Source organism: Falco peregrinus, chromosome 6 (assembly GCF_023634155.1).
Source record: "Falco peregrinus isolate bFalPer1 chromosome 6, bFalPer1.pri, whole genome shotgun sequence".
Classification (NCBI taxonomy): Eukaryota; Metazoa; Chordata; class Aves; order Falconiformes; family Falconidae; genus Falco; species Falco peregrinus.
Window position 1 is genome coordinate 45,536,746 of NC_073726.1, and position 14,015 is coordinate 45,550,760.

Below are 14,015 nucleotides of genomic sequence, written 5' to 3' on the forward strand. Positions count from 1 at the left end.
AAAGGGGACATGACATAAAAAGTAAACTTCCCTAATTAACAGGCTTTTTTTTCCTAAGAAAAAACAGTTTGAAAACAACATTCAAACAGGCCATGTGGACATGTTCTACCTAAATGGCATGATGGCATATGCCAGCTTTGAGCATCATAGGAAAACATCCTCTTTCTAAAAAGAAGATATAATTCTAGATTAATAGCACCTGAAATATCAATTAAATATCAAACCTTAATGAGGACCAGGGATGCCTGCGAAAAACTTCTCAGTGAGTTACCAAAGTTATTCAACATACTTTCAATGCTTCTGTACAGCTTAGTGATGACAGATCTTTCATCAGAAAGTCAACTTTCAAACTGGAGTTAGATGATTCTTTTGCATAAGGAACTAACTCTAACTCCATTAGACATCTCTCAAACCAGCTTTTTCAAACAAGCGTTACAAATGTGAAACCTACTCCAGATGAACCAGATGGTGGGGAGAGTAGGAAAAAAGTTTCTACCTTCTCCTTTCATCTAAGTTATTGCTGCTGGTGCATACCCCTTCTGAGATTTCATGATGTGGCATAATTCCAGTTTATTTAATAACTTGGTTAACTTGGACAATTCTGTTCTCTTGAGAAACAGCAAATACCTCTATGGCAAAACAATGTAAAAATTCTTTTTCTTGTGCCAACCAGTCCTGCCACCTTTGGAAGTCAGAATACCTTCAAAGTAGTGCTGAAAAATAAAATATTGCTTCCTCCTCTGGACTTCAAATCATTTTAATATTATACATTCCTCAAATTACTTGTTACATGAAACAGCTTTTGAGATGACAACCAGTTCTCTGTCATATGGGCAAGTAAATGTCTTAAAATTTGTATGCTACTTCTGTAACTGAGATTTCCTTTTCAAAATTGAGCATTTGTTGTTTCTCTGGTGTGTAAAGAGTATTAATATTTGCCTGAAAATTATTAGGATATGAAATCCACCTTAGCCTGTACAAGTAATTGAAAAATCCCATTAAAAAGTATTCTGGTGGTTTGTGTTTTTAAAATATTTGAATTTTCTTTTTGTGCAAAACTTTGCTAATAATAGTTCAAAACATCTTTAGGGATAGGATGAAAAAAATCCAGGTGCTTTACAGAATTCAGATCATGTCAGATATTCTGACAGAAAGCCAGCTGTTCTATGGCTACATAGTAAATATCATCCCTATTTAGAGTGCTACTTCCCTACTGAAAAAATGCTTTATTCTCTCATGTATAACTGTGACTTAGAAGTGATACCAAATTGTTTTGCTGACATCAAAAATGCAAAATTACAAGTCAGCTTATTCTGTTTTTTTCCTCTGGCTAAAAATACAGCTTTCCAAAACTGAAACTTTCCAAGGTTAAGGAAAGTCAACAAACTTGTCTGTGGAAACTGGTCCAGAACAAAAACACATCTTGTCAGCAAAAATGAAATCTTTTTCATACTAAGAATTTGCATTGTTTGTTGTAATGACAACAAGACAAGAGGTGGTCTTGGGCAGCATTTCTTGCTCTTCTATTTGGAAGAAAATAGATAGCCTGCAGTCTTCAGAAGATATCCCAAATTACATGTCATAAGAACCAACTTGCGTCAGTTATTGGGGAAGAGAGGAAACAGGAGAAAAGTAAGTTTTGTTGGGTTTAGGGAAGGAAGAAAGGCTTGTTTCTATGAACTCAGAGATCCACTACACTTGAAAAATACTTCTGTGACGTTTATTCAGTAGGAAGAGACTGAAAACTGAATAAAGCAGTATTAGAGATCTCTCAGAGCCCAACTATAAAATGCCAAGGTAAACAAACTCCCCATTGTATCAATTTCACCCTGAAAAAAAATAGTATCAGTGATCCTAAGTGCAATATTATTCTGTCAGCTTCCACTCAAACTGCATCAAGAAGCAAGGTACCTCCTATTCAAATGTGTGGCTGCATACTAGAAAACGCTCAACTGAAATCAAAAGAGGGAAAGAAAAAGTATTATACAAACCAAAAGGCTAACAGTGCAGCCAATCTTTTTGCCATCCACTTCTCCCATTTTCATGCAGTCCCTAGAACGGAAAGTAAAGAAAGTCAAAAGCAATGACGTGTAACCTCTTATAGTGAAGAACACCTCAGAAAGACATACTTGCCTTGGCAAGCTGACTGAAATGATGCAACCCAAAGGTATTTGGGTGAACAGCTGACCCAGGTGTGTAAGGGATTTCATGCCTCCTTTTCTAGGACATGGAATACCTCAATCATCAAGAAAGTTTGTTTTTGTTTTTGTTTTTCCTGGCTCTGTCATTGATTTTCTAGGTGACTGCTGGAGATCATTTGTTTTCTTCATACCTTGTGCTCAAATCATGCCAGCAGAAGCCAGCACAGCTGCCAGAAGAGGCAGTCCTGCTCTCAGGCACTCATTCCCAGTCCTGCACCTCTGCCTGCACAAACCTTGGGAAGAGATACAGATTAGGCAGCATCTTTTGCTGGGTTAGTTTTAGCCCATGTCAGCCAGATCACCACAGTGCAGCGCAAACAAGTGTGTTGGCACAAGGAAGAGGGTGATGTGAATGACGGAATGAGCAGGGATGAGTTTGCTTTCTTCATGGACAGTGTACATCTAAAGTGGTCATGGAATTACAGCATTAATTCCTCCTCTAAAAACAGAATGACACTGATCTCTGCAAGATGTCCAAATTTTCCTCAGTAGCACTTTTATAATTAGTATCATTTATTGTTTGGGGAAGCAACAGATCTGACCCCCAAGCCAAAAGTTAAAATGGAACCATGCAGTTTCATTATCGCACAGGGGAAATAGCCAGTATACCATGCTGGAGTCAAAAACAAACAGGCAGGCATCATCATGCAGTCACTAAAAGAAATTTAACGTAACTTGAAAACATTCTTGCCTACATGACCTAAGCCATCAACCCAAATACTCTTGTAACTATCAGTAGCCACAATTGTTTTGAAAGACTGAGAGCCCTGGAGGCTGTATTTCAACTGATCCCTGAAGAGCAATAGCACTGTCAGGCTTCTAGAAATAGAGTTCAGTGTCTGTGGATGAAACAGCTTTCCCGTCAAACTATCAGAGACGACAGAAAGTGAAGTGCCAGGTCTCAACAGTGTCTGTATCGTATCAGGGAAAAAAAAAATCTAATACTTAAGCTCTAGAAAGCGCTACAGTTGATGGCAATAAGGACTAAGCTGAAATCTGAAGTTACTACATGGAATTCACAACTGGCTGAGAAAACCCCTTTTAGTCTTCCATTCCTGAAAGGGAGTATGTCTCTCATTTCTCTCTTTCCTTTGTTCATGCGATACAGTCAGATGTGAGCTCCTCACCCAGAAATCATATTTTTGTATACATACTTGCTATGTTGCCTAACACTACAACTAAGCATGACTGACATAGTGAAAAGAAGGTTATATATTCTATAAAACAACTGTCAAGTGATTAGTATTGAGCTCTGTGTCTTCAGACAGATTTGAGTCACTGACTGCCAAAGGTTCCTATCTTCCTTGATAAGAAACTTGTGCACGTCACTGGGTTTTTATACCATGAGGAGGCTACTTCGTTGGTTTTCAGCCTGCTTGTCTCATTTTCCTGTTGATTAAGCAGCTGCTGCCAGAGATCCTGAGCACGTACAGTTGATGCGTCCACATGCAGTCACTGTTTGTGCAATATCACTGTATTTGACTCCTAATATTTCAAAGACGACAGCCCTACAAATTGTGATAATCACTCACCTGTAGTCCAGTAACCTCTCCATGAGGCGAGTCACAGTGGCGATTAACGAAACACCACTTTCCCTCCATGTTTCCCGCTCAATTTTCTTCAGTAGACTGAAAAAAAAAGCCAAAACAATTTCACAGTTTATTTTTAACTGTTGCTATGACAACCAGCCTGCTTTTACCAGCACTGTAATACCTTAGCAACATCTTTGATAGATTTTCTTTTACAAACACCCTCCCAAGAAGCACAATTTGCAAACAATGTCTTACCTAGGATAAGGACCAAAAAGTGGAATTCTAGTCCAGGAAGCATTGACAAAACAAATGATTTTTATATTAGCTGCATCAGATTAAAATATATCAAATATCTAATTTTCAGAATATACTAATATCCCAAAGACTTATCAGAACTCTTCCATAAAATTTAATATATAATTTCATGCTAATACATCAGAAAACAGGGAGTTTAATGATGGACCTTGAACAGAGTATTTATCAACTCAATGTAACTTCTCAATGTGACCTCATCTTTTTAAACTAAGATTTTTTCCTCCTCTCCTCTCCAATATTTCAGTATGAATGAAATTTAAGAATGGGGAAGGGATTTTAATCTCTTCACTTAATCTTTCCATCTGAGAACATACTATCATGCACATGTAAAATTCTATTAGCTTAAACTGGCATAAGATTCCTTATTAAAAACTGTTGTGTTGAGTCCTTACATGAAGACAAATGCAGATTACACACTGAAGTGAGAAGGCTTCAAAACGGTGTAGTAAGCGGAGCTGTCAGTAAAGCTATACTTAATATTTCCTTCTATTACAGGCCTCTGATTTTTACTGCTTAAGCTTATCAAATATTAATCATTTGGCATGAATTTCCCACATGTCCTCTCTGAGAATGATCGAGGAAATATTTATGTACAGATCTCTGTTACTTTTATGCTTTGGTGCGGGATGGATGCACCCTCAAATGGATCACATGTCCATGGAGATACTTCAGCAGTCTTCCTGAAAATGGATCACATGTCCATGGAGATACTTTAGCAGTCTTCCTGAAAATGCACTCAGGTAGGGTTTACTTAGAAGTCTCTGAAAATTGCCACATCCAAATACTTAGAGCTTTTTGGAGTTGTTAATAGCATCTCCAAACCTTCTGTCTGCAGTGGGCAAGCTGTCAGCTCCACTGACCTTCTTCTATACTGAGCATGTTCAGTCCCATAAAACTCCTACATCCAAATTGCAGCAAACATGTAACAGCGCCCAATAACTCCTACATGCCAGCTGCACTAGCTATACACTCCAGCTCTGTTCAGCTTCTTACATGCAGGGGATGTCACAGATGCGATTCTCCAAACTAATTCAACTTAAATGATGATGTGCTCTGCTGGAAGCAAGGAGGAAACATTGATCTTCGTTCTGCACCCTCACATCGATCTTAGACTCACTACTGCTCTTTAGCAGGCAATCGCATGTCTTCCCCTCATGTTCAGAAGGGAATCTCTGCTTTCGACACAGAATATACAGGCTGACTTCATTTGCTTTTAAACCCCTTATGTTCCTTTCAATACAAGTTTTCGTGTCTAACAAGAAATAAGAGTAGAACCTCTTACATTCTTAAGCACTGTTTACTGCACTGATTTTTCCTTTCTATTGCCTTTAAACTCTGTGTTAAATCGGAACGTTTCAAGCTAAATTAATCAAAATAATTACCTACAGTTCATGTAGAAAACTAGCAGAAGTCTGACTTCTCTTGTAAAAAAGATGGTTTTCATCTGCATTTGACTTATGCATGTTCTTTATAAACGTATTGACATATTTATTATAAATACACAATTTCTACAAATGGGTTGTGTAGATACACTCAAAGTACTTATTCACACTGACATCAATGTCATCAGTTAATAAAAAAGTCATAAAATTGTTCAACAATTTCATGACACTTTCCACCATACATCTTTCACCACAATGCAGAGAACAAACACTCAGAATGAAAGACTACTCAAATATATCCCTCGGCTTCCTCATGGCTATATCTAGATATAATTAAATTCCTATTACTTAGAAGTCCCAAAGCACAACCATGATGCTATGAGAATTCTAACAAGTACTAAGGGGGATAAACAATATAGAGAAACAATGAAAACATTTCTGCCTATCCATGCTACTATAAACCTAACATCTGGGCTCATCTGAATAATTATGGTTTGGTTGGTTTTTTATTTTTTTGTTTTTGTTTTGTTTTTTTGTAATCTTGGGTTCCCAAGAATACAGAAGTGGGAGTGGAGTGGGGACCCAGAGGATCAGAGATCTCCGGGGATGAATGCCAGGCTTACAACCATGTTCAGGCTAGCTCAGTCATGTAGTAAGCGGATTTTATATGCCTAAGCCACAGAGTTATTCAGACCACTAATTCACAGACATCTAATCCTAAAGGTGCCTTAAAACATCTGGATGTCTATTCCAGAGTACAAAGCCCTCCAGGTGCCTCACTGCAGCCAGAGGTTTCTTCATCTAGTCAGATGGGTTAAAGTCAAACTTTGCTGCAAAAGTTCAGAGGTGAGTAAGGAGCTACCCAAATCTCACAAAAATATTCAGAAGGGCTCTGAAAGACTCAGTCCAGGTGAAGTCTAATGCACTGGGCAGTGCTGAATTCAGTCACGCAATTGGGGGAAGAAATTAAGAGGACTGAAGACAGCATGGGAGAGATAGCAGTCATCACTTTTTATACAGTAGCTTCATAGCTAAAGAAATCACCCACAAATAGGCAGATCTCAGTATTAAATGCCTCCTCAGCTTGAACATCAGCTCCAATTTCTTCAAAGAGAAGCCTTGTCACCAGGTCCCCGGAGGAGCTCTATAAGCCCAGGTTTTGTGCTTTGATAATGGGGCCACCTAACCTTCAAACCTGAAATGACTTGAATCAGGCCAAACTGGAATACAGCTACAGAAGTAATAAACTGGCAGCATCCATCGGATTCAGGTAAAAGAGCTACTTGAGTATACCCCTTGGCTTCCAAGAATTTTGTTCTAACCACTGACTGTTTAATAAACTGAAATAGTTCTTTTCCCTGTTCTAATTAACTCAAGAATTCAATTGCAGTGTCACAGTGTAAATGTAGATCAGGGCACCTTTCATACCATGATTACACTGGGTAGCAATTACGACATCTAGTTTCTTGTGATAGCAAAATGTTCACTACTCCATGCTTTGCAGCTCTTCAAATGACATCAGAAGCTAACTACTGAATGTCCACATTCAAGTCCCTGGAAAGACATTGATTCAAAACAAACAGCAATCATCTTCCCCCTACTTTCAGTATGACTTTTAATTTGATAAAGATAAATCCATTATAAGCAGTAAATTATAAGCACATAATATTTCAGATATGTCCAGAGATGATTATAATTTGTCCTTGAAACTAGAAGATGTTCAAAGGAAAGATGCAGTCATTGTCTTTGGGGGAAAACCAGCAGTTAACGTAGGAGTTGAGAGATTTAAATCCATTTTCCAATTCAGACAAAATAAACAAAAGGCATGACAAAATCTGAAGGTGTCATACCTACTGCAGTAACTAGGCTGTATCCATAGTAGGTGTGTGCATCCCCTTGGCTCCTAACTGTACCCATCAAAACCAACCATGCTAAATCTTCAGAAAGATCAGGTAATATTGTAGCATTTGCTTTCATTTAAGATGACAAAATCACTGCTTGCTGCAAAACTATATTACTGTTTCGCAGTCCTTGGGTTCATACCACATCTCTGTCAATTCAGCCTAAACAAGTCTGCTTTCTTGCACTGCCTGAGACACTCTAATATTGCTTAGTTTAAATTATCCATGGAAGAAATAAAAAACCCCAAACCTCAAGCTAACTGACCCCATCCCTTGCATTCAGCTCCCTAAAATGTCCATCTGATTTTAATCATTTTCCTTCACATACCCTAGAATACTATGTCATCCTCCATTTTAGATTAATTCTGCAACCTCTCAAGAGGTGTTAATGTACAGAGTCAAATCAAACTCAGATAAAAACCTAACGATAAATACTATTTTTTCTTAAGCTGGGAGTGAACTTGAGCAGTTACTCTGAAGTCTCACAAAGAGTTTAGTTTTAACTTCTGTTAGACCAGAACAGAAACAAGTATACTGATGCTGTGAGACATTTTGCAATTTAAATTACTATGACTACATCTTTAGCATTTAGATTTATAAAAGGCTTTCACCATTTTTCACTGTATCTTGTTTAACATCCCCCAGTTTAAATCTAACTCAAAACCACAACAAAAATTAGGAACTACATGTCATACCAATATGCTTTCTTAGAGAATTTTAAGTTATTTCAGTGACAGTCTTCCTGATGTATTTTGCACATGAGAATGCATTTAGACTTCATTCAATAATAAGTTTTTTTCCTTAATGACTTAATTTTTAGCTTAGAATACTGTATTACTAAAATATTGAAATCATCTTACCTTTTATTGTCTTTACTCAGAATATAAAAAAATTCATCAACAATTATAATAAACTTCTGCTTTAGCATACTGTACTTTTCTTTGCCATGATTCATCCATTTCTGTAATATTCTGCCTAATCTCTCTACCCACTTTTGCTTCTGTAAATGATAAATATTTGGGAACTCAATTTTTTCCAACTCAACACAATTACAGATTATTATGTTTCCTATTCACAGACTCCAAGATCTGAATGTTCTTATTTAGGCAAAGACAACAGAGCTAAAACTAATACTTAAGGAGGAATGGTTAAGAAGCCATATAAACAGAAAAAAAGCATGTGTTTAGAATACACAGCTTCGAATGCTGAAGAGGAACAGTACATCTCCTACTAAACACACCAGAAACAGGTGGAATCTTCCACTTAGGTGGAATTGAGTTCTGAGGAACAACAGAGACAGAGTTCAGTTAAGTTATTTTGTACCTGTACTCTGTGACAATCATTTATTTCAGTCAATGGGATAACTTATGGGCAACATTAGGGAATTCAGCATTATTATTAGCTTTTCCTATTAAATTTCATATCATTTATGAAAATATATTAAAAAGCTTATCAAGTAATAGAATATTCTTATCAGAATAAATAAAATTGTTTGCATCAATCAAGAAATCAACAAGTGACATTACACAGATGAGTACAAGTTTCTGGCAACAGCAAATTACTTACTGAACAGTTTTTTGTTGAATTCTCATGCCTTGTTTTCAAAAGGCTTCATCTGAGTTCTACCTGCACCCTGTGCAATTATGAAGCACTTCCTGCTTTTCTGATTTTAAAATTAGTAGGTATGTAAAGCATGTTCTGTGATACAACAGATTCAGCCTTTCCCAATTATAGCTCTATGCAAGCAGTACAGCCAGACTTTACATCTGCCATACAGCATCATAAAATGTTTTATTCCTCAGATTTTTCAGAAAAAAAAATTACAACTGTTTTAAGCATTGTTTCTACATTTCTAAATTTAAGCATTACTTCTCTACAATAACCAACCGAACTCAAGGAATCAGCGTCAAATAAACATATTACTCACATACTGTTGAAGAGCTCTCGGTATGTTTCATCACCTTTACCTTCCGACATTAGGCTGTCCAGTTTGTCAATCAGTTTTGCTTCCACCTGCAACATATAAGTGTGGTGTAAACAGCCTCTTTTTCCTTTAATGAGATTAGAGAAAATTGAGGCAAGATTTTATATAAGGGACTTTGCTAAAAGCATATCTTAGAATTATTGGTCAATCATGTAAATCTGGTAAGTCACTTAATCTCTTTGAAGCTGTTACCATTCCCAAGGTTTGTGGGGGGTTTTTTTTGGTGGTTTTTTTTTTTTTTTTTTTTTTTTTTTGAGGGAGGGAGCTAATCTAAATTGAGCAACGTGACTTTAAAACTACAGGCTGAGTAGCGTTTGCTGCTGCTAAGGCAGCTATCTATTTATGGAGTCAGACAAAAAGCACACAGCCCAAATAAATTGCCTGAATTCTCACTGCAGGGCTGTAAGCACAAGCCATTTTCTTAGACTTTAATAAAAATTATCATCTCTTCTGACTTGCACCCCACTCTTTATAAATTAATTCTTTAAAATGTCTGTACTGTTCAGAACACTTAGGGGCTCAGGTTTACTCTCTGAACTTTCCTTACCTGCCAGTGTATTTGGTTAGAAATCCAATTTGCTGGATTTTCATATTAGCTAAAGAAACTTACAGTACATATCTGATGGCTAATGGTTCCTTCAATGTATATTCTTAAGTGTATTGATTATATAAAACACAGAGGTGAGGCTACACTGTGTATGAATATTTCGAACCTCCTTTTTAGCAGTAATATATTAGCAACCACAAATCTAGAGGAGAAACCAAGCTGTTAAGATATTTTATTAGAGAATAAGTCTATTACAATTAACATTTACACTCAAGCTGAAAACACAGAAAAGTAGAAAAAGTGGATTTTTTCCTTCTCACTCCTTGTTACCATTTCAATGGTGATTTTTAACAACAAGCTTATATATTGACAGCGAAAAGCTACTACTTACATCACATGCACTCCTCCGTTCTTAATAGTTTGGTTTGTGTTTTAGTTACAGCTCCTACCCTAAACATTATGATTGCCTGGGAGTAATTCAAATTCTTCTGCTTTCTTTCATTTGAAGCAGCAGGAAGGAGGGCACTGAGAAATGGTTTGAGGCAGTCTGAAAGAACTGAGTGGGAGCTGCGGGAGCAGATGGTATATTTGGTTGTTCCTTCTTAGCCTGTTAAAGTGTTTGAGCAGCAAGAATACTCAGCTCCTTATAGAAGAACATTCCTCAGAAGGACCATCTGAGTTTTTTGCATACTAACTGGATGGGAAGCTAGTTGAATCCTATCTAACCAGTCATCTGTACTGCTGTAAAGCAGACACGAAAAACCACAACAAAATCTGCCTTGCTAAGACAATTCAAGTTTTGTTCTTCACTTTGGCAGGCCATGGACTTTATCCCTTGTCTTACATTACTAACATGATAGCATTAATCGGAGAATCTTACCACCCCTGCACAGAGCAAAAAGGGAAAACCCTGGCAATCCCTCTCCAACAGGTATAATGTTGTGGGGACCTTCCTAACCACCAACGGTTAGGACCAGCACTCTCTGAAGTGCTTGAATTTCAGTTGTTTTATAAACTGCTTCACACACAGTACCTGTTTAAAGTTGCCACTTCGCCTTTGCTCCCAGTCCATCATGTCATGGAAAATAGGAATCATTACATTCCTCAGGTCTGGCTGAGGGATCAAGGTCACTTCCAGGAAGGGGCCAATCAATGCTGGAATAAAGTGAAGCTTGTGTTCCCCTAAAATGAAAATGAACATGAACTTGAGTGTGAATTGGGTGTCCTGTGAGCTATCAAGCAATCCACACACTATCTGAAGAATTGAAAACGAGCCCTCTAATTTTTTTTTAGCTCAGGACCATCACAGAATAGGCTATTTCTTAAGCCCCAAAAGTGAAAAGCTGCAGACAATATATGAATATAAAGCTAATATCATTTATTTTGCAATACTGAATTCAGAAATGACAGTGGCTTATCTATCTCTATCTCAAGTTAGTTTTCCAGGAAGAAAATGGAGACAAAGCACCCTCTGGGCATTTAACTTATTTTTCACAGGAATAGCTTGGTTTCTAAGCTCTAGATTCTTGTGTTTACAAAATGGCTAACTTTCTGATATTCTGTGCTCATCAAAAAAAGAGTAGTTTGACTTTTACTACTAAGTACTTTGACTTTTATCTATCTTTAGTTTTGTGAGTACAGAACTGAGAGTACATGTTTTGACTGCAGGAAAGCGAAGATGTGACTCTGTTGTTCTCAATACAACTTGCTTTAAAATCAGTGCTAAAACATCTTCCATTAACTCACCATATTCCACTTAGCAGAAATCTAAGTTCTTGTCAGGAAAGCTAGAAATGGCATACAGTAAAGATTGACCATTCAGTTTCAATTCTTCACGAGCATGTCTTCTGATATTTTCAGAATAGGGGAATTATGAACCACAATGCACTGACTTTCCAAGCTGGGAATTAATTTACATCCATCTTACCCCTCAGTATTCCAGTGGGCAGTCATCCCTGCTTCCTGCTCTGTTTGGTGGCTGTGTTTGTGCAAAGAAAAACCTTTGCTAGAAACATCCTGGGTTGTATATCTATACGAAAGCAAGGTGACTGTACAAGGATCAAGACTTACTTATGATGACTGCTAATGCTAAGAGAACTGTAAAATGCTGACTAGCATAACACCAATCATAAGAAATATCCTGACTACAGTAATTAATTGGACACATTATCAAATGAACTCCATATTGTACCCCCAAAATTCCCACTATTGAAAGGCATGATGATTCCTTCCTTGCCTGCATACTGAGATTTTGTTCAGCAGAAAACAACATGAGTGGGGAGATGATACACACTGAGGTCTTACCCTAGCATGCAGAAAGGAGATGGGACCCAGGAGTGGATCCTTGATACCAGTTTTGAAATACTCATAATGTATCCAAATAGTTCAGAGGGATGTTTTAGAGTGAGTAAACAATACTAAACACTTTAAATAAGTAAATTACACTACACAAAAAAAAATGTTAAAAATATTAAGCAACTAATTATTATTTTGAATATTTCTTGTTCTAGTACAGGCTGATCAGAAAGACCAGTTTTTTACAACTACATATCTTGCTGGGGATTCATAGAATTGAGACGACAATGTCTCAGTAACCACCAAAAGTCTTCATATCTTTCATGAGCCCTTTAATGAACTACTGAATAATTGAAATATAAGGATGACAAAGGTAGTGTCCAAACCTTCTGCTCAGTTTTTATTTTCTTCCCAAACAACATTTAATTGCATTTCTCTGATGCTCATACCTTCAAACAATTCACAGTTACTGTTTATAAATCTAAAAGTGTTCCTAAGTTTATATTCAAGCACATATTTTTCTCGTGTTGTCCAATGTGTCATTTATACATCAGTCAGTGATTTGTTTATGCCTTTATATTTTAGTGCAACTAGGACTTAGGGGAAGATTTGATGCAAATCCAGCATCTCAAGAGAGCTTCAGAATTAAGATATATGTCTGCTCCTTAAACTGTTTGGCAACAGAACTAAAATTGTGAACATAAGTATATTTCCAGGCAAAATAATTCTGCCCAAAAAGAGCAGTACCTTCTTTTCTAATTTTTTCTGACAGTATTCTTTTGGTTCTCTTTGAAGAAACAGGGATAGGTCAGATACAGTATCAAGGCTTAGAAAGCTGCATTTAGCTATAAAGAAAGGAACTACAGCTGACTAGGGTCTTCCTAAACTTGAATCAGGAATTCATGTGAACTTAAACAACCCTTCTATCACTGGCAAGTGTATTTCATAGGTGAAGAAATAATAACTGGGTTTGATTTTATGAGCCACTGACAATGTGTTAAATTACTTACCTAAATTTTGCCACATGCTGAAGATTTCACATCCCATTGTTACCCGCATATCACCATATCTGCAATGTATTAAAAAATAAAGCCAAACAGTGAAAGACCATGTAAGAAAATCAAGTTCATAGGCCATTGTGTAACATTGTTAAATGAAGTGCCTGATTTGTAGTCCATCAACAACTACTTTAGAATAGATTATTTCTTCCAAGTTTTTGCTCTTTCCATTGTACCCAGCTAAAACCAATTCTCAAACCCAGGTTTACTTGCAACGTTGTCAGAAGTATCAGGTTTTTCTAAATGCTATACATCAGTAACACAGCTGTGAAGCAAAACCTGTTTTTTGCAGTAATATGATGTGGTTTTCTCTCTGAGAACAGTTTTGCTGTAGCTTAAAGAAATATAATTAACTCGTAGAGACAGCGGTGCAGTGCTTGGCAAACACCTGAACCAGCGTGACTCAATGTATGAACTGGAAATTAGTGTTGGCACTGCTACAACTCGGCTAGTTTGCTCCAAGTATCTGAAGCAATTTGGGCACTTTTATGAAGGCTATCAGCTCTGAAGACCTATACAAAGGGTCAGAACCAACTCTCAATCTAGTCAGTGGAAATACTGCTACCGTTATCTTTTTGGCAGGCCTTTTTGCAACCTTCCATGTCTTCCATTTCGAGAAGTGTTTGATCTATTACAGTTTTCTAGAAGCTGACAGCAGTACTTACTTTTCTAAAACCTTTTTCTTCTTGGAAGGTGTGAACATTTCCAGTTGCAGGCATAACTGGTTTATAAAAATCACAGCAAGGAAAAAATAGGAATCCCATATCTACAATAAGCATATGACATTTGGTTATTTCATT

At 37.0% G+C, this 14,015-nt stretch overlaps 1 protein-coding gene across 4 annotated transcripts in view; it reads right to left on the reverse strand.

The window, feature by feature from the left end:
- Nucleotides 1-14,015, reverse strand: part of DOCK4 (dedicator of cytokinesis 4) — a 256,201-nt gene that overhangs the window by 35,925 nt on the left and 206,261 nt on the right. For 2 of the 4 annotated variants that reach the window (XM_055807173.1, XM_055807171.1), the window contains exons 29-35: nucleotides 13,881-13,981; nucleotides 13,168-13,226; nucleotides 10,896-11,044; nucleotides 9,259-9,344; nucleotides 3,989-4,015; nucleotides 3,734-3,829; nucleotides 1,992-2,052 (exon numbers count right to left, since the gene is read on the reverse strand). In XM_055807173.1, coding sequence (XP_055663148.1) covers nucleotides 1,992-2,052; nucleotides 3,734-3,829; nucleotides 3,989-4,015; nucleotides 9,259-9,344; nucleotides 10,896-11,044; nucleotides 13,168-13,226; nucleotides 13,881-13,981 — 579 coding nt within the window. The remainder of the gene's footprint in view (nucleotides 1-1,991; nucleotides 2,053-3,733; nucleotides 3,830-3,988; nucleotides 4,016-9,258; nucleotides 9,345-10,895; nucleotides 11,045-13,167; nucleotides 13,227-13,880; nucleotides 13,982-14,015) is intronic. The other 2 variants (XM_055807174.1, XM_055807172.1) reach the window with 1 other exon arrangement.